The sequence below is a fragment of the Rana temporaria genome, chromosome 2 (genome assembly GCF_905171775.1).
Source record: "Rana temporaria chromosome 2, aRanTem1.1, whole genome shotgun sequence".
NCBI classification, from domain to species: domain Eukaryota; kingdom Metazoa; phylum Chordata; class Amphibia; order Anura; family Ranidae; genus Rana; species Rana temporaria.
The window spans coordinates 438,979,711-439,001,121 of record NC_053490.1 but is presented as its reverse complement, the minus strand read 5'-3'; the positions used below and the strand labels follow the sequence as shown (position 1 = coordinate 439,001,121).

Genomic DNA, 21,411 nt, shown 5'->3' with positions numbered 1-21,411 from the left:
CATAAAACTATAAAAAGTGCAGCGCTAAACATCTTACATCTAAACAATGCTTACATCCGATTTCCTTATTGAAATAAAAAGTCCTTCCCAAAGAGAATCCAAAAAAGCTCAGTAGAAACAGTTGTGCAAACAAAGTTGGGTGCTCCAAGGGAAATGAAAAACCACCACCGTCACCCAATCACACTGCCTCTTACCATCAGACGTGGACCCTCACAAAGGAGGGTCAAATATGCAGTATAACGACGCTCCTGAAAAGGTCCCCCATGGAGATGATTCACCACCCTCCACACTCCCAATTCTCGAGATTAGCTCCTCCAGGAACTCCAATAATATAAGGAAGAGTAAAAAATACTTCTCATAGTGTAGCATTTTAAACTGAATTCATTGTCTAAAAAGTAATGCACCAACTTGGGTATGAATAAAAACCGCATGTCTGTATATCACAGCCGCATTACCAACCAGCAAGATGGCCGCCGCATCCCGATGCGCAATGACGTCACATAACTCCAACTCCACCCTACACGTTTCATCAGCAAATTACATCGTCCGGGGTATGGCAATTATGCGACATTAGATGCAAATACCAAAAGTAAATCAGGAGCCTTCATCATATAAAGTAGAGTCTCTCAAACACCATAAAAAAAAATTGTATATAGCAACAATTACTATATACACATTATATAAGGGAACCCAATCCCACAATTTAAAAACATCATACTAAACATATGTCAATTTCAATAAAATGCAAAGAACATAAGTCAAAATACAGGCTACTATAACAAGGCTGCATCGGGAGATAGCGCCATCTTGTGGTTAAAAATATTACACAAAGTAATACACAAAAGATATTACATATAGAGTTCATATAAAAATCAATACAAAATTCAATACAAATACAAAAACAAAAGTTACAAAAACCCTATATGTTCATGCGGAAAGAGAAATGAACAGACAGAAATTACACTTAATCTTATTTGAGACAAGTGTACTCTATAAAAAGAGAAATGCTTTGTTCATATATCAGGTCTGAAGTTTACAACCACTTTAAATGACTTGTGCGTTTACAAGCTTGCTTTTGTATTAAAAAAAAAAAAGTTAGAGATTTGTAGTTTGGACACTAGAGGGCGCTCTCTGTACAGTCAATTTGCTTTCTGAGCAGCAACTGCAGATATATCAGCCATTTAGAGAGCCTGTTGTTCTTAATGAATTGGTGGAGATGTACTCAAGGTAATAAGGGCCAGTAGAGCACAACCAAAGCACCATTGTGTAGCACTGCAAAGTAAAACTAGCCACACAGGCCCTGCCAGCTCAGAAAATCTCATCTGAAAATTAAGTCCAGTGGAAAGTTCATGGCCAAAATAGTGACTGCAGCCAATCACATGCAGTCACTGACAGCTGCCACAGAATTGGCTGTAACAATACAAAAGCTGGCTGGGCAGATTCCTCCATCCATGCGGTTTAGCATAGGTAGGGGATCGACTGATTAGCCTGTGGGTCGTCATCTGTAGCAGGAGTAGAGTGTAGCCAATGTTAGAAAGTTTTCCCGTTTTGGATACAGTAGGAAATGGTTAGAACCAGGGCTGTGGAGTCGGAGTCGAGGAGTCGGGGGAAATTTTGGGTACCTGGAGTCGGAGTCGGAAAACAATGCACCGACTCCTACTAAATTTAGATTGGAATAAAAAAAAAAAAAAGCAAGTTTAAATGTCCCAATTCACAAAAAGTTATAATTAATGACTTCTCTACTGTAAGAATAAAGACCAATGCATGCAGTGCCTCAGGTAACCGCAAAACGAACACGTTAAGTGACCGTGAAGAAGCATGCTTTTCATGTGCTTCACTATATGGCACGCAACGCACAATTAGGAGCTGCAATACTTATACTTTCCATAGTGTTGTGTTCTGCTTTTACAGGGAACGCATGTTAGAGAACCAGTAAATGTCCAAATAAAAAAATTCCAACAGGAGTTTTATAAAGCACTAAAAGAAGTTGAAAAGTATGATCGCTCATCAAATCTTACTGTTGAAGAAGCCATCCTTGTTTATCCAGAGATCGTTAGTGATGTGGCCAGAATAGTTACTGCAATGCCACCCACCCAAGTCAGTGTCGAAAGATTATTTTCAGCCCTAAAAATAATAAAGTCTGACTTAAGAGCCTCTATGAAAGAGGATCTGGCAGAGGCAATTCTCTTCCTTAGAACTCTACATTGAATTGATTTGCATTTGCTAAGCCTATAACTACATTTCAAGATTAATATAAACCATTTCTAGGTTTTACAGATTTTGTTTTTGGTTCATTATAGAGAAGCTTTGTTTTTGTTCTAAAACAACCAAATAATGCGGTTTGTATTTTTGAACTGGTAAAGATCCTGTTCCTGATGTTTATGCCTGCTGCTACTATCCAGCCACTTGATTGATTAATACATTTTTTTTTATAAAACTTTGTTTTTATTGTGTTTGTCTTTTGCTTAAACTGTGCAATACAGTAGACTGTTGGCTTCCCAGCCAGTAGTCCTGTGGTAGGTTGCGTTTCTTTCCCTCAAGGAATGTACAAAATACATTTGCATATTAATACAGAGGAGTCGGAGTCGGGGAGTCGGAAGTACATAAAACCGAGGAGTCAGAGTCGGAGTCGGAACATTTATCTACCGACTCCACAGCCCTGGTTAGAACCCCTGTCATTTTTGCCATGTGTGTCCCATTGTAAATCCTCTCTGATCACTGGAACTGTACCCATTGGGATATTTCCCCTGTTCTGGAAACAACTTAAAAAAGGTTTGGCTTGAGATACACTAACCTCTTGGCACCAGCCCTGTGCAAATATGCGGCCTCTCAGCAGGTGGGCATGGAACAGAGCGGCCACATATTTGCACACATTAGTGCCGAGAGCTTGCTTGCCCTGCACACTCCCAGCACAGTTAACAGAAAGCTCCCGATCGCTGCTTGTGATCGGGAGCTTTCCAAACATATGACCGCCGTGGCAGTCAATCACAGTCGTCACATGATCATAAACCTAGCTCCACCTCCCGACATTCTAAGCCCCTTAATGGGCCGGGAGGCGCTGGTTTCAAGGAGTTCATTGAAAAAGGGCCGCCTATCAATTTAAATAATGCCATATACTAGTCAATAAATACTTGTGCTTTCACAGGTTTACCACCTTTAATGACAGTTGTCAGCCCAGAGCAGCGTTTATGTCAAAGTGCACCTGCATATTAGGACTATTTTGTACAATGCAGCAGGCAGTGCGGAGCCGGTTGTATTCCACAAAGTTATCTCTGCTGCAGAGAACATACAAAGATAGGAGAAGCCAGTTACATGACTGAAAGTTCACTTTACCGCCGTTTTAGCGGTGTTATTCAGCGGCTGGCGGGGCGCTTTTAACCCCCGCTAGCGGCCGAAAAAAGGGTTGAAACCACCGGTGCTGCCCATTGATTTCCAGCGGTGTATTCACTGTTCCTACAGCACCTCAAAAGATGCAGGTTAATTATGTCTGTGGTGATGTGGCGTCAGTGCCCACTCAGCCGGTGTAGTGCCAGTGAAATCCCTGCTCTTTCTATTTCCCCACCATCTTTCTGCAGATGGGCCAGATCAGAGTGATTCTGGTTGGTCAACACTAGGCACAGAAAATTACTTAGATCCATCCTAGAAACGCTGCAGGGAGAAGGGGGAGATATAGCGGGGGTTTCGACTGTGTGGGCACTTACAGCTCATCGTTAGATAGGGTGTTAGTTCATCTTTATTATTGTTTTCTGAAAAGGTGAACTAACCCTTTGGTGTTTGGTGGCTCGGTTCTCAGTGCAGAGATGCCAGGGGACAACTGCAGTATCAGTCTGATTCTGCATCCATCTAGGCAAGTATAAATTTCCAAAAAAATCAAAAACATACTTCTTTTAACCACTTTACCACCGGGCCAATTTTGGCACTTCTCTCCTTCATGTAAAAATCACAATTTTTTTGCTAGAAAATTAATCAGAACCCCCAAACATTATATATTTTTTTTAGCAGACACCCTAGGGAATAAAATGGCGGTCATTGCAACTTTTTTTCTCGCACAGTATTTGCGCAATAATTTTTCAAACGCCTTTTTTTGGGAAAAAAAAAACGGTTTCATGAATTAAAAAAATAACAGTAAAGTTAGCCCAATTTTTTTGTATAATGTGAAAGATGATGTTACGCCAAGTAAATAGTTACCCAACAGGTCACGCTTTAAAATTGCCCACACTCATGGAATGGCGCCAAACTTTGGTACTTAAAAATCTCCATAGGTGACGCTTTAACATTTTTTACAGGTTACTATTTTCGAGTTTCAGAGGAGGTCTAGTGCTAGAATTGTTGCACACGCTCTAACGCACGCAACGATACCTCACATGTGGGGTTTGAACTGCGTTTACATATGTGGGCGGGACCTGCATGCGTGTTCGCTTCTGCGCGGGAGATAACGGGGACAGGGGCGTTTTGAAAAAATATATATTTTTAATTTTTATTTTACTTTTTTTTTTATTTTTACATTTTTTTTTGATCACTTTTATTCCTATTACAAGGAATGTAAACATCCCTTGTAATAGGAATCAGTGTGACAGATCCTCTTAATGGAGAGATGTGGGGTCAATAAGACCCCACATCTTTCCTCCAGGCTTACAAGCATGAAATCGATGAAAAAAAATAAATCACTGATTAAATGCCGACAGCCGCGATTGCGGCTTTGTTTACTTCCGGGTACCGGGCGTGACGTCATAACGTCGCGCCCGGGCCTCCGACGGTCATAGAGATGATAGAGATCTCTATGCTTTCCAGCGGCGCTGACCGATTCGCTCTCCGGGCCCCCGATGGCACGGGAGAGCCCAGAGAAGCACTGGATGGCGGCGGGAGGGGAGGGGCATCATTCAGATATCACCGCACAAAGCCGAGGACGTCCCAGGGACGTCCTCGATCGTCAAGAGGTTAAATACTTTTTCTCATCATCTTGTGTGACTGCCATCTGTGTCTGGTTAAAGCTTGGAGGAGACGTTTCAATTCTCCTCCGACTGTCCTATGAGGCTGTATGACTCCTGACCCTCTGTCTGCACAGTGCTGATTGGCCCTGTGCTGATCACATGCACTCTCCCAAAACACCAAAAAAAAAAAAAATTATATATATATATATATATATATATATATATATATATATATATATATATATATATATATATATATATATTTCTGGCAACACACACCAAACTGAGCATGTGCAGAGTGTCTCCAATGCTCTGTACTGTCGGCAGATGGATTGGGGAGGGTAAAAAGGGAGGATCAGAGAAGACAGGATCAAACAGGCTATTTACACAATGCAGGATTAGCCCCTAAGGTTCCACAGCGAGTTAAACAAGCATGCTTTACCACATACTGGTGATACTCGAAAAATGTGAATATCGTGCACAAGTTCATTTATTTCACTAATGCAACTTAAAAGGTGAAACTAATATGAGATGGACTCATTGCATGCAAAGCAAGATAGTTCAAGCCGTGATTTGTCAGAATTGTGATGAATATGGCTTACAGCTCATGAAAACCCCAAATCCACAATCTCAGAAAATTAGAATATTACATGCAATCAATAAAACAAGGATTGTACACAGGGCTGGACTGGGACAAAAATTTGGCCCTGGACTTTATCCAGACCGGCCCACTTTAATTCAATAAAAAAATCACGCCCACCAAAAGGCCCCTACATCCATTATTGTATATCATGAGAGGGTGAGAGAGAGGGGAATAAGGGAAAGGGGGTGAGAGGGGGGGGGGGGGGTGAGAGAGAGGGGGTGAGTGTAAGAAAAAGAGAGTGAGTGTAAAAGAGGGGGTGAGTGTAGGACCCCTTTTTACACTGAGGCATTTTTTAGGCGCTTTTGGGCGCCTGTAAAGCGACTGAAAAACGCTTCCGATGCAGTCCCAGTGTGAAAGCCTGAGTGCTTTCACACTGGGGCGCTGCCAGGGCGTTAAAAAAAGTCCTCCAAGCAGCATCTCTGTTTTAAAAAACGGCCCACTGAGCCATCGGCCCACCGGGAAACTCCCTGTAGTCCCTATGGCCAGTCCATCACTGATTGTACATAGAACAATATCGGACCTCTGAAAAGTAGAAGCATGCATATGTACTCAGTACTTGCTTTGGGCCCCTTTTTCAGCAATTACTGCCTCAATGCGGCGTGGCATGGAAGCAATCAGCCTGTGGCACTGCTGAGGTGTTATGGAAGACCATGATGCTTCAATAGCGGCCTTCAGCTCTTCTGCATTGTTCGGTCTCATGTCTCTCATTGGTCTCTTGGCAATGCCCCATAGATTCTCTATGGGGTTCAGGTCAGGGGAGTTTGTTGACCAATCAACACAGACTGTATAAACTTCACACTGGACGTCGAGCATCTTGCAGTGTGTGCCTCTCCATTCTTCCTCCATACTCTGGCTCCTTGGATTCCAAATGAGATGTAAACTTTGCTCTCATCAGAAAAGAGGACTTTGACCAGTGAGCAACAGACCAGGTCTGTTTTTCTTTAGCCCAGGTAAGACGCCTCTGACGTTTGTTGTTCACGAGTGGCTTGACAAGAGGAATACAACATTTGAAGCCCATGTTCAGGATCCGTCTGTGTGGTGGCTCTTGATGCACTGACTCCAGCCTCAGTCCACTCCTTGTGAAAGTCCCCAACACTTTTGAATGGCCTTTTCCTGACAATCCTCTCCAGGCTGCGGTCATCCCTTCTGCTTGTGCACCTTTTTCTTCCACACTTTTCCCTTCCACATAACTTTCTATTAATGTACTTTGATACAGCACTTTGAGGACATCCAACTTCTTTTGCAATTGCCTTTTTGAGGCTTTCCCTCCTTATGGAGGGTGTCAATGATGGCTTTCTGCACAACTGTCAGGTCAGAAGTCTTTCCCATGATTGTGATTTCTACTGAACCAGACTGAGAGACCATTTAAAGGCTCAGGAACCCTTTGCAGGTGTTGTGGCTTAATTAGCTGATTAGACTGGGACACTTTGAGCCTAGAATATTGCACCTTTACACAATATTCTAATTTTCTGAGATTGTGGATTTGGGGTTTTCATGAGCTGTAAGCCATAATCATCACAATTATGACAAATCACGGCTTGAACTATCTTGCTTTGCATGTAATGAGTCTATCTCATATATTAGTTTCACCTTTTAAGTTGCATTAGTGAAATAAATGAACTTTTACACAATATTCTAATATTTCGAGCATCACCTGTATACAGACTGATTTTACTGTTGTGGGTTTAGTAACACTTTAGTAAAAAAACGGTCACTATAAACTTGTATACAAGGGAGAAAAGTAAATTTTTTTCCCTGACTTTGTAAATAAAGACAAAGACTAAAATACAAACCTGCTGGTTGGAGATTCCACTATTCCCAACATTTTGGCTTTAATCTTCCTTCTTTGTTTCTTAATGGCAGATTTCATGCCAGATAATAGGAGTGTTGGGATCCTCTCATCATTCAGCATCTCCCTTTGAAATAGACAAGAAAAATGCATGTCCATAACTCTTCTAAAGGTGTCATTAAGAGTGTCATTAAGACACATTATAGAGCTCACATTATAGAGCTCACATTATGACAGGACTATACAGCAATTCTGAATGTGGTAACTAGATAACCAGCAAAGTTAAAACATTGCTATAGTATACCATAACATAGCTATAGCATACAGTAGCCAAGCATAGCCATAACTAGAGCTACAGTGCCTTGAAAAAGTATTCATACCCCTTGACTTTCCACATTTCGTCATATTATAACTAAAAACGTATATTTTATTGGGATTTTATGTAATAGACCAACACAAAGTGGCACATAATTGTGAAAGGAAAATGATAAATGGTTTTCAACATTAAATATCTGAAAAGTGTGGCGTGCATTTGTATTTAGGCTCCTTTACTCGGATACCCCTAACTAAAATCTAGCGGAACCAAGTGCCTTCAGAAGTCACCTAATTAGTAAATAGAGTCCACCTGTAACGGGAGGGCCCGTGGGACCCAGAGGCTCTTGCAGGGTGTGGGGTACTCCTGAGCTTCAGCGATGACTGTTGTGTCTAAAGTCATCTTATGTCCACTAGGGGCATAGGATGACTGAGAAATTATATCTTGGACTACATGAGATGGGACAGTAATGATAATTCACAATGTATTTCAGGATATCTTGAAATATTACAGGTTGTTGATTCGGAACCCAACAGGTCAATAGAAGAGTGACTCATTCATGTGGGAACACAGACTATTAAGGGGGTAATTAAGTCAGCTACTGTCATGTAAACTAACTTTAGTCTGGCTTCTAAAGACCTTTCATTGTGTTATGCTAATTGACACTGTATTGTGTGAATTTCTATTGGTAATAGATGTGTATTGTATAGCAGGTGAGAGAAGCCGGAGTCATGATGTCTGACTTGTCAGCTGTAGCTAATTAGCTCATGTGGATGGTGTCAGAAAGTCAGACTAAAAGATGCGTATTGAGCTCATTGTATAATGTTGTGGGTGGAGTTCAGTCATTGTTCCTTGGGGTTTCTAACTGTATAAAAGCCTGAGTTTCCCATTAAAAGATTCTATTAGTTTGAACCAGAGAACAGAGCTGTGTGTCTCGTTTCTGGGGAATCCATATGGGCCGTGTTCGTCTGCTGGATTGTGGAGTGTCGATAAGCTGTCGTGGGTTGGTGGAATGAAATATCTTAAACGGCGTTAACCCCTGACCGTTACACCACCTTTCTGTGATTTAGTCTCAGTATAAATACAGATGTTCAGTGAAGCCCTCAGGTTTGTTAGAGAACCTTAGTAAATTTGTAGAGCGCACAACTAATAGTTGTCCTGTGGACAGATTCTCCCACCTAAGTTGTGGATCTCTGGAGCTCCTCCAGAGTTACCTTGGACCTCGTGGCTGCTTCTCTGATGAATGCTCTCCTTGCCTGGCCTGTCAGTGAAAGTGGGTGGCCATGTCTTGGTAGGTTTGCAGTTGTGCCATACTCTTTATTTTTGGATGTTGAATTAACCACTTGGTATCCAGCCTATTGTGAAAAGATGGCCACAAGGTGGCTCTCAATTGCCGGGAGGACGTCCTCGGCTCCTCTGGCCACTGGGGGGCGCGCGCCCGCCGCATCACTGAGATGCCGATGCGCGTGCCTGGCAGCCACGATGACCGTCAGGCACCCGCGTAAACACACAGATCCACGTCCTATCAGGGAGAGAGGAGACCGAGGCTGTGTCCCTTGTACATAGGGACACAGATTGGTCACCTCCCCCAGTCAGTCACCTCCCCCACAGTTAGAAACACTATGCAGGGTACACATTTAACCCCTTCCTCGGCCCCTAGTGTTAACCCCTTCCCTGTCGGTCACATTTATACAGTAATCAGTGCATATTTATAGCACTGATCGCTGTATAAATGTGAATGGTCCCAAAAATGTGTCAAAAGTGTCCGATGTGTCCGCCATAATGTCGCAGTTCCAATAAAAAAATCGCATATCGGCGCCATTACTAGTAAAAAAATAAATAAAAAATAATAATTCTGTCCCCTATTTTGTAGGCGCTATAACTTTTGCGCAAACCAGTCGCTTATTTTTTTACCAAAAATATGTAGAAGAATACGTATCGGCCTAAATTGAGAAAATATATATATTTTTTAAAAAAAAAATTGGGATATTTATTATAGCAAAAAGTAAAACAATTTTTTTCAAAATGTTCGCTTTTTTTTGTTTATAGCGCAAAAAATAAAAAACCGCAGAGGTGATCAAATACCACCAAAAGAAAGCTCTATTTGTGGGGAAAAAAGGACGTCAATTTTGTTTGGAAAAAACGTTGCCCGACCACGCAATTGTCAGTTAAAGCGACGCAGTGCCGGAAGCTGAAATGTCACCTGGGCAGGAGGGGGGTATATGTGCCCAGTAAGCAAGTGGTTAAACAATGAGCCGGGAGATGTTATTTTTTTTTAAAACCTAAAGCTAACCCTGCTTTAAACTTCTCCAGAACTTTATCCCTAAACTGTCTGGTGTGTCCCTTGGCCTTCATGATGCGGTTTGTTCACCAATGTTCTCTAACAAACCTCTGAGGGCTTTACAGAACAGCTGTATTTATACTGAGATTAAGTTACACACAGATGGACTCTATTTACTAATTAGGTAACATCTGAAGGCAATTGGTTCCACAAAATGTTAGTTAGGGGTATCAGAGTAAAGAGGGCATAGCAATGCTTTAGCACACATAGTAAAAAACATACAAGATTATCATATTGTCAGTGATGTGTTTTCTTGGTTGTGCTGAAGTGAATGAAACCAGGAAACTTGGTCTTATTGTCCTATTGAACTATCTTGCATCTATTAAATGTGGGAGAACTGGGAGGGGAGCCAGCTTAAAAAAAAAAAAAAAATGGATAATATGGACCGCAATAGCGGAGAAGAGAAGAAAATAGAGGGGGAAAATAAAAAAAAGTGAGTGCATATAGGGGAGTTGGCCGAGTGGTTTAGTTGCAGTGTACATTCAATACAATTACTAGAGAACTAATAAAAATATCTTTAAAAAAAAATTAAAAATTAAAAATTACTAGAGAAGAGATAAAATAGCAACATGCAAGGAAAATAAAAAACAGCATTTTAGCTTGCACACGATTGGATAAAATCAGCAGAGCTTCCCCTCATTTCAGCTCTACCCCTCAGATTTATAGCGACTGCACTTCCAAGTTCACTTTTAGTGCAATTTCAAGTGTACTTTGCACTTGTAGTGCAAAGTGGATTTGTCTTTTTTCGTAGATAACCCTCAATGGGTGTCTCAATAAATAGCTGCCTGCTTGCAGTTTTCACTAGTTAAGTTTAGATCCACAGTCAAACACATGGAACAAGCAAGTGCACATCAGAGACTTGGACTCCAGACAAGCAGATATTTGTTCTAGGTCAGTCACAGCCAATTAGAGAAGCAACATAAAAAATAAAAAAAATTGAAAAATAAATAAAAAGTTGGCAGTATCAGAACCCGCACATTTAAAAAGTCAGCAATATCAGCTTCCTGTATTTCAATACCAACATCATTTATATTGTTATTATATTAAAGCAGCAAAAAAATTAATCAATTTTGGATAAAAAATATATTGATTTTATTTATAGAAAAATTGCAAATGTCACATATGGAAATATTAAAAAATATGAATTCATGATATTTTTTATATTTCCATATGTTGCATTTGCAATTTTTCTATAAATAAAATTAAAATATATTTTTTATCCAAAAATGATTTGATTTTTGCTACTTAAAAGCGGAGGTTCACCCTTAAAAACAACTTTGTACCATGCCATCCAGCATACTAGCGTAAGCTACAGTATGCCTTTATTTTTTTTTTTTGCGCTGTACTTACAGTTTAATCCTTTAGTTTCGTTTCAGACTCCCGCGGGGAAAGGCGTTCCTATGAAGAGGGGAACATGATTGACGGCCGGCTATGGCGCTTCACGAAAATAGCCGGAGTAGGACTCGGCTCTTCACGGCGCTATACGGCGCCTGCGCACAGACTAGGAGCTGACTGCGCAGGCGTCGTATAGATCCGAGTCCTATCTCGGGCATTTTCGGAAAGCGTGACGCGCCATAGCCGGCCGTCAATCATGTTCCCCTCTTCATAGGAACGCCTACTCCCCGCGGGATTCTGAAACTAAAGTATTAAACTGTAAGTACAGCGCCAAAAAAAAAATAAAGGCATACTGTAGTTGACGCTAGTATCCCGAATGGCATGGTAGACCAAGACATTTTTAGGGTGAACACCCGCTTTAACCCCCTTGGCGGTAAACCCGAGCGTGACTCAGGGTTGGATTTCAATGATAGGATCGGTAACCCCGAGTCACGCTCGGGCTGGACGTGCAGAGTGTGCAGCGGCGCGGCTTACCTTCTCGCTGGATCCACAGGCAAGTTACTTACCTTGTCCCTGGATCCAGCGATGCCACCCCGCTGTGTGAGCGAGCGGGACCTCCTCGCTCGATTCACAGTGTCCCCGTGTGCCGCCGATCTCCGTTCCCTGCGACGTTACGACGCACGGGAGCGGAGAACGGCGCCAAATTCAAAAAAGTAAACAAACACTTTACATACAGTATACTGTAATCTTATAGATTACAGTACTGTATGTAAAAAATACACACCCCCCTTGTCCCTAGTGGTCTGCCCAGTGCCCTACATGTACTTTTATATAATAAAAAATGTTCTTTCTGCCTAAAAACTGTAGATTGTACAAAAGTGTCCCTTTATGTCAAAAATGGTTTTAGATCAGCTAGAAAACAGCGATAATAAATTATAATCACTTGCAGAAATGTGCGATAGTGATTTGTGGGGAAATTCGTCATAAAAAAAATAAAAGTAATGACAGCGACAATTCTGCAACTGAGCAAATTTCAGTGATTTTGAGTTGATTACATTATTGAATAATTTTTTATAATTATATTATTATTTGTTATAATTATTTATTATATTATAATTTATAATTTTGTTTTAAAAAAAAAATCATACCCGGGATGCCTACAAGATTCTTGTTTGGTCAGATTTAAGTGAGTTATTTCTAAAAATTACAGGCCTACAATATAAAACGCCAAATTTCCTTGCAAAATAATTGTACCGCTTTTGGTACGTAATTCAAGACAGAATCATACCGCCAGGGAGGTTAAAAATCCCATGTGAAAATGTTCTTCTTTTGTTCAAGTATCTAAATCGGGATGCGCAGCCCTCTCTGATCCCCATAGGTGTCATTTCATGTTACAATATTGTCATTATATAACCAATATTCCCCACTCATACACTATATACTGTATCAGAAAATGGCTCAGTGTCATTTACATTTGAGCAATTTGAATAATTCAGCTTCATTCCTATGCAAAAGAGACAAAAATAATTAAATGAATAATAATAAAAAAAAAAAAAATTAAATGAATAATAATAAAAAAAATAATAATATTTTTTTTTTTAATGAATTGGCATAGACTGCAGCAGCAATGTTAATGTATAAATTGTAGTTAAAGGGCTGCATTTGACATTCACCTTTGATAGTATTTTAACTCTTCATTCACCAGAAATAGGTTCGTTTTGAGCTCATTCCTCTCCTGGACAATCTGCTTAACATCTTCCTTGGTGAAGCACATCTGACTTGAAGCAGGCTCCTCATTTACAGTAGTTTCCTGTGACTTACAGTCAGCCGTGTTCTGAATAGGGATAATAATAAGAGTCACGAGCTTGCAGTGCATGAGTTACAAATCAAAGAGCAATACAGAAAGACAAAATAAAGGTTTTGCATGAGTTGGCTATCCTGAAGCTTGTTAGAAGAAGACAATAAACTGCACTTGATCATCATCATATTTCTCTTTGGTGACCCATTTAAACACTAAGGCAATCTAAACTATTGACAATATGAATCATGTTTACAACACCCATATTATAAAACCGCCAAAGGATTGTGACCGTTTACATCTGTAGGTCTTAAAATGACTGTATAATGAGTCACACGCAATCATCCTGATGTGGATTTATGAATAAAATGTTGAAAAACCGGTTGGAGAGGATGAGTTCCAAAAATTTATGAGGGATTCCCAAATACTTCTAATGCCGCGTACACACCATCACTTTATGTGATGAAAAAAAACAGTTTTTAAAAACGTCAATTAAAATGACTGTGTGTGGGGAAAACGTTGTTTTATGTCTTGTGAAAAACGACAAAAAAAATAAAAAATTGAAGCATGCTTCAATTTTTTGTGTCGTTTTTCAAAACGTCGTTTTTTGTGTCACAAAAATTGACCGTGTGTAGCTAAAACGACGTTTAAAACAACGTTTTTATACCCGCGCATGCTCAGAAGCTAGTTATGAAGCGAGCTTCAATGGAAAAGAGTGGTGAACGAAACCTCGCTTTGCTAGAGCATTTTTAAAAAAACGATGGTGTGTAGGCAACGTCGTTTTTGACAATTAAGTTTCAAAAACTTAGTTTTTTACTTGACAAAAAATTTCGTTTTTTTTCATCACATAAAGTGATGGTGTGTATGCGGCATAAAGCACAATGAGAAATAAAATACACAATGCCTTTTCTTTCAAGTGTTAGATGGGGACACTTAGCGCCATTCTGCAGCAATGTATTTACCATGGTTTGAGCATGAAAAGTTGACCCACTGTGCGTTTCATCACCCCTTTCCTCCTCTTATTCACTTGCTACTGAGAGGCTCATGAGCAGATTTTTATTGAGGACTGCAGCCAATTCAGTTAGACAATGCTGCACGGACTTATTTAACAAAGCAGTACAAAGAGCTCTGATAGAAGCATGTGACAGGTTCCCTCCAAGGACAGCCAAAGCATTTCTGGAGCACACAATCCCCTCAATCAGAGCTGGAGGAGAAGTTTAATAGCTAGATTCAGATAGCTTTACGCCAGCGTATCAGTAGATACGCCGTCGTAACTCTGAATCTACGCCGTCCTAAATTTAAGCGTATTCTGGAAACCAGATACGCTTAAATTAGGCTAAGATATGAGCGGCGTAAGTCTCCTACGCCGTCGTATCTTAGGGTGCATATTTACGATGGCCGCTTGGTGGCGCTTCCGTTGTGTTCGGCGTAGAATATGTAAATGACTAGATACGCCGATTCAGAAACGTACGTGCGCCCGGCGCATTTTTTTTACGTTGTTTACGTAAGGCTTTTTCCGGCGTAAAGTTAGTCGAACAAATAGCTGGCCTAGTCAATGTTAAGTATGGCCGTCGTTCCCACGTCGAAATTTGAAAACTTTACCTAGTTTGCGCAAGTCGTCTGTGAATAGGGCTGGACGTAATTTACGTTCACGTCGAAAACCAATACGTCCTTGCGGCGTACTTTGGAGCAATGCACACTGGGATATGTCCACGGACGGCGCATGCGCCGTTCGTAAAAAACGTCAATCACGTCGGGTCACATGTAATTTACATAAAAAACACGCCCCCCTCATCCTCATTTGAATTAGGCACGCTTACGCCGGCCCATTCACGCTACGCCGCCGTAACTTAGGAGGCAAGTGCTTTGTGAATAGTATAGGAGTCCACCAAGTCTGGTAAGCATGCCAACTTTATTTTTTGTTTACACACCAGATCAAGTTTGATAGCACCAGGAGAAGTGCGAGAGACTTTCCATACACAGGATTTTTTTTCAAGTTGCACATTTTAGTTCATTCAAGAACTTTTCAGTTTTTTTAACTATTTTTTAAATCTCTGGAACATTTACTTTTTGAGTTTCAATTGTTTACATACAACATATATGGTTATATTCATTTATATGATATTTTACACGCTGGTTTTCCTGGCAGGAAAACTGCCATGAGAGCTTTGGTCGGGAAACCCGGCCGTGTGTATGGTCGACCACAGTGTTTCCCATATGAAAACTGCAGAGAAAAAGACCGCCGGGAATCGCGTCAGAAAAAAAAAAAGGGGGACATGTTCTAATTTTTCCTGCCAGGATTCCCAGTGGTTTTCCTGCTGGGAAAACTGCCATGGAGCATACACACAGCGGGCCAGATCCACAAACGAATTACGCTGGCGTATCTATGGATATGCCGCGTAATTTTTAAAATGCCCAGTCGTATCTTTGTTTTGTATCCACAATGAATCTCGGCTTGATACGACTGGCGTACGTCTTAGTACGCCGTCGGATCGTAGGTAAATATTTACGCTGGCCGCTAGGTGGCGTTTCCGTCGAATTCCGCGTCGAGTATGCAAATTAGCTAGATACGCGAATCCACAAAACGTACGTCCGGCGCTTTTTTATACGTCGTTTCCGTAAGGCTTTTTTCCGCGTATAGTTACCCCTGCTATATGAGGTGTACTCAATGTTAAGTATGGCCGTTGTTCCCGCGTCGAATTTTGAATTGTTTACGTCGTTTGCATAAGTCGTTCGGGAATAGGGCTTTGCATAGAATGACGTTCACGTCGTAACCTCATGGCTTGTTGCGGGTTAATTTCGAGCATGCGCACTGGGATACCCCCACGGACGGCGCATGCGCCATTCCAAAAAAAGTCAATTACGTCGGGTCAAGACGTATTTACATAAAACACGCCCCCATCACATCTATTTGAATTGCGCGCCCTTACGCCGCCAAAGTTACACTACGCCGCCGTAACTTACGGCGCAAATTCTTTCAGGATCAGGAATTTACGCTGTAAGTTACGGCGTGTAGTGTATCATGGATACGCTACGCCGGACGCAACAATGCGCTCGGGTACGTGGATCTGGCCCAGCCAGTTTTTCCAGCCAAAAGCTGTCATGGCAGTTTTCCCGACGGGAAAACTGGTCGTGTATACGAGGCATAAGGCAAGAGTCTGGGGTCATGGGCGCTCAAGCAGAATTCATATTTGTTCCTTGCAGTCTTCAGCGCTAAAAACTGTTGGAAGCCTATAAAAGAATAGCATGAACCTAACAGCAACCAATCTGTGTTCAGTTCACTGCACTCAAAACATTGAAAGATTGTTTTTGATTGGCTGCTTGCTGTATTAAATAAATCTGTATAAATGTTGCTACATTTTGTTATATATATATATATATATATATATATATATCTGCTGTTCATAAAGTTGGGTGGATGCTATTCCCACAAGCAAGGTCTGAATTTCTTTCAATTTGAAAAGTAGAGTACCATATATAAAAATTGTAAATGAAAATAAAGCCTGCATAAAGTCCCCCTAGACCCACCCACAGGGTGACTCAGACGACATTTATTCTTCCGATTACCAAGTACACGTTTCAGTGCCAACATTGGAAAACGCCTGGAAAACTTGAACTTTAAATACCAGCAGCACATACCATGTTTTTATCGGGAACGGCTTGGGACATAAACAGTTTACGGGTCAGGGAGTCTACTTCTTTCTGTTTTTCTTGTAGTAAGCCCTCCAGTTCAGTTTTCCTCTGCAGGGAGCTCTTCAGCTGGGAGTTCACAACGGACACTTTACGGCGGAGATCTTCGTTCACATTCATAACACGATTTAACTGCTCCTGGAGCTGTGAGAAAAAAATAAAAATAAACCCACACATACATATGTAGTTTTGTACTTTGCAGAGACTACAGAAAACCAAATTGTATAAAATCTGTCAAAACACTGGCAACAGAATATGTGCACTGCTACCACTACATGACACACATTACAACCATGTCAATCAATTTACCAAATTCACTCGGCTGCCAGCTCTGATCAGTGTTCTGGCGGGAGGGTAGTCCCCCTATCAGAACACAATAGCAAAGTGTGGGCAATTGCCACACCAACATTGCTTAGTTGCATTGCTTAGTTAGTATGGCGACCTCTCCATTTTTTTTATGTTCAGCCCGCTGGGTTGAAGGGAAGAAAGCCGACAGCCGGGCTAATGACAGTCTGTGGCCCCGGCTGGCGGCACAGGTGAGAGGCACTCCTCCCCCGCTCAACAACTGCAAACCCCCCCCCCCCCAGGAGGAACCGGAGCAGTGTGTGGATGTCTGCTAAAGGGAAGAGAGCCGACACATTCCGTGCACAGGTGCGAGGCACCCCCCCCCCCCCACTCAACAACTTTAATGCGCACCCCCCACTCAACAACTTCAATTTACCCCCCCCTGCTCAACAACTTTAATGCGCCCCCCTCGCTCAACATCTTCGATCCCCCCCCAATTCTCGGCTCCAGGGGACCCCATCAACACTCAAGCCCAGGGGCCCCCACCACCCTAAGTCCTGCCCTGCAGTTACCCAATCCAGCCAATGTTGGTTGTCTGAAGATCATGTACTGTATATGCCTATAGTTACCTAAAACTGAAGAAAATATCTAACTTGACACGCTTAACAACTGAAAAATGGGACATTATTAAAATATGCTATCCTCTTATTTAAACATGTGGCACAAAAAGCATTTGCAATGTACCTAGTTTTTTTTAACTGACAAAAAAAAAAAACACACACACCAAATAAAAAAAACTACATAACTGGTCCATATTATGCAAAGCGAGGCATAAAATCACGTCGTGACATGACAGTTAAAGGGAATTTCACAGCTGTGGAAAAGGTACTTTCCCATAATTATTTGTCATGTGTGTATTACAGAAGTATGGTTGCAGTCAATGTTCAACATCTATCACCTTGAAAATCATATGTAAACTGTAATAAAACTCTGATGTTGGCCCTGAGGTCACATAATCGATGTCCCAACAGGCGTGACTTTACTTTCAAACAGGTACAGTCACTAGTTATCAGTTTTACATACATTGTTAGAGGATAATGTAATATACAGTATAAATAAAACACAGTCTTTATGGATTCTGGACTGAGTTGTTTGACCTTTAGAAGAAAAAAAATAAAAACCTTTAATGGGATACTTTTTTTTTTAGATTCTATTACTTTTCATTATTCAATTTATTTTAATTGTTTTTACATTTTTATGTAGCATTTAAAAAAAAAACTGGCATGTGTAAATATCTATAGGCTTCAAGACCTGCTGGAGTATGACTTGGCGTCAACTTGTGGTGTGTGTGGTTGTGGTGTTTTTCTTTCTCCCTTTTTTTTTTCCCTCTCTTCTAAAAAGGAAGAAGGAGAAAGAGAAAACACAACAACCACACACACACCGAGTCATACTCCAGCAGGTCTTGAAGCCTAAACACTACTGTATAGATATGTACACATTTTTATTTTTTTTATTTTTTTAAGGCTACAAAATAATACAGAATCTAATAATGAAAAGTAATAGAACATTAAAAATAAAGAAAAAAAAATCCCCAATGCATTATAGTTTCTTATTAAAGGGTCTTTTTTTTATCTTTTAAGGCCTCGTACACACGACCGGATCTGTCCGATGAAAACGGTCCATTTTCATCCGACATGTCCGCTCGGAGATTTTGGTCTGATGGTTGTACACACCATCAAACCAAAATCCGCGCGGACAGAATACGCGGCGATGTGACGACGACGATGACGCGGCGACGTGCGCGAACCCGGAAGTTAAATGCTTCCACGCATGCGTCGAATCACTTCGACGTAATGCGCGGGTTCTCGGGCCAGCGGACATGTCCGATCGGTCATACTGACCGGCGGACATCGTTCCAGCCGACAAGTTTCATAGCATGCCAAGAAATTTTTGGCCGCCGGAAAACGGTCGGCTGGACAAATGTCCGCTGGAAACCGGTCTGGTCGGCCGTACAGACGACCGAACATGTCCGCGGAAACTGGTCCGCAGACCAGTTTCAGAGGACATGTTCGGTCGTGTGTACGAGGCCTAAGACTTTTCTTGGAAAGACTACATATAAAAAAAGCCAACAATTCCCTTTTCTTTTCTCAGATTGCATAGTAATGCATTTTAAACCTTTTGTTGCCAGTGACATGCCCCACACATCATGGCCTTGAAAAAAAAAGGGGTCATGTTAAAATATTACAGAAAGCTCCTATAATGTAGAAGTGATTTAGGACTCTGTATAGCCACCCGATTGCTTAAAATGTTTGCCTGATCTGCTGGGTTAGAGGGTAGGAGAGGGCATTAAAGAGAACATTCCCAAAGCGAATACATATGCGGACTTGTCAGCCACCTTTTGATAGAAAAAGTTTAGTTAACACTAAAAAATGTATAAATAAAATGACAGGCACTCGTCTCTATATCTGGGAGGGGGGAAATGTCCCAAAATTAGATGCTAATGGACTAGTATCCATCAACTGGTAAATGAAAAAGATGGGAATGGGGTGCTTATTCAATAATGTGCCATAAAGTAATATACTCAAAGAAAAAATATGATGAGTATCCAAACATATAAATAAATAAATAAATGTAAATAAAGTCCAACTAAAGCCCAATGGTAGAAGTTAGTTCATATAAAGGCAAAAAGCTCATAGAGATAACTTGATAGAAGAAAAAACAGATAAATCATCAATCAAAACAGACTGTTAAATTTATGAATTGGCCGCTCACCTCCAACAATGACCCAAGGGTCAAACAAGGCTCATCAGATAGTCAGATAAGGAATCCTGCTGATGGATCTGTAAAAGCATCCAGGTTCCAGACGAAGAACTACATCCAAAATTTGGTATCAAAACAGCTTGGATAATTCCACATATAGAGGAAACAGCTCGCTCAAAAGGAATGGCACTTCTTGTATAAATGGCGCTCAAATGAAACAAAGAACAGCCATCGTGCAATATTGCCAAATCTCAATCGGTATACACACTCCTGGGCAAAGGCTTTGTTAAAACTCAAAAAAAAAAGGCCTTGTAGCATGATCTCCCTTTTATACTCAGCCCTATTCTCCTCCCCACAAGACCCTAAAATGTGCTCAACTGGGGGGGGCGTGACCTGGATGGAACAATCTGGTTGCCTGCTGCTGCCACAAGCATACTAGCACAGTCAAATGCCCATAAAGCATGTTTAGATGGTGTATGACCCTAGAACATGTAGCTAAATTCACACCTTTAGCTTCGCCTTTATGCTTTCATGGATGTAATACCTAGGGCATCACCCACCACATCTGACGGCAGTGTCCATAGGCTCAACAGCTTGGATATGGGTATACAACTTAATTTGTTCTGTCCCCAATGCCGATTTACTTTGCAACCCCTGGGAGGCATTGCTTCATAGGCCCATTTCTAACCTTACGAGTTAACAGGAAATTGATCTCCTTTATTTTCCTAGCCACTCACCAAACTATAGCAATGAATTTCATGAAAGTGAAACAGTGGTCAATGGGCATTATGGTCCACAAGAAGCTCACCTCTATATTGAAATTACATGTATTATGAAATTCCTCAAAGTATGCTCTCCTTGACTAAATTACTACCAAGATCTCGGGGCGTGTCCAGCCACAGGAGTGTATGGACGCAGTGTGAGGGAGCTCTGCTATAACAGACTTCCCTGAGCTACTTATATAGCGACTTTTAAGCCCCGAGTGACACCGTTTTGTTCCGGAGGACAGCGGGAACAAAAGAGGGATGGCGGCCAAAAGAAAAACGAGAGAGGGGCTACGTAAGCTGAGTGAGTTCTGTAGCCCTGCTTCACCTCAGAGAATCCAAGATGGCGCCGGCCCCTCTCCTCATGAAAGCAATACTGCCAGCTCTGACATAGCTGTGGAGAAACATAGTGCTTCACAGGCTGAATGCAGCACAGAGCACCAGGAGGACATTCTGAGCCCTGTGAGGCAGAGGAGAAGGATTTCTGATAAAGAAGGTAGCTTTTCCATCATTAACCCTGACACTGCCTATATTCCAGAATGTAATCCTTATGATGACAAACTTAATGCTATACAGACAGCAGGTCAACCCATACTGGACACGACTATAAAAGAAATGATTATGTCCCTCAGGGGTGCCTTACAGCATGACATGCTGAACTATATGCACAAGTCCAAACTAGAAATTGACACGCTGGGGGACAGAGTGGACTATGTTGAGAATAAGATGTGCGATTTTACCTCAGCGCACAACGAGTTAATA

General features: G+C 41.3%; 1 protein-coding gene across 1 annotated transcript in view; it reads right to left on the bottom strand.

Annotated features, from left to right (window-relative positions):
* The window catches only part of LOC120927603 (Rab interacting lysosomal protein), an 82,654-nt gene that overhangs the window by 4,124 nt on the left and 57,119 nt on the right, over nucleotides 1-21,411 (bottom strand). Inside the window, exons 4-6 of the mRNA XM_040338385.1 lie at nucleotides 16,790-16,984; nucleotides 13,026-13,186; nucleotides 7,368-7,490 (exon numbers count right to left, since the gene is read on the bottom strand). Coding sequence (XP_040194319.1) covers nucleotides 7,368-7,490; nucleotides 13,026-13,186; nucleotides 16,790-16,984 — 479 coding nt within the window. The remainder of the gene's footprint in view (nucleotides 1-7,367; nucleotides 7,491-13,025; nucleotides 13,187-16,789; nucleotides 16,985-21,411) is intronic.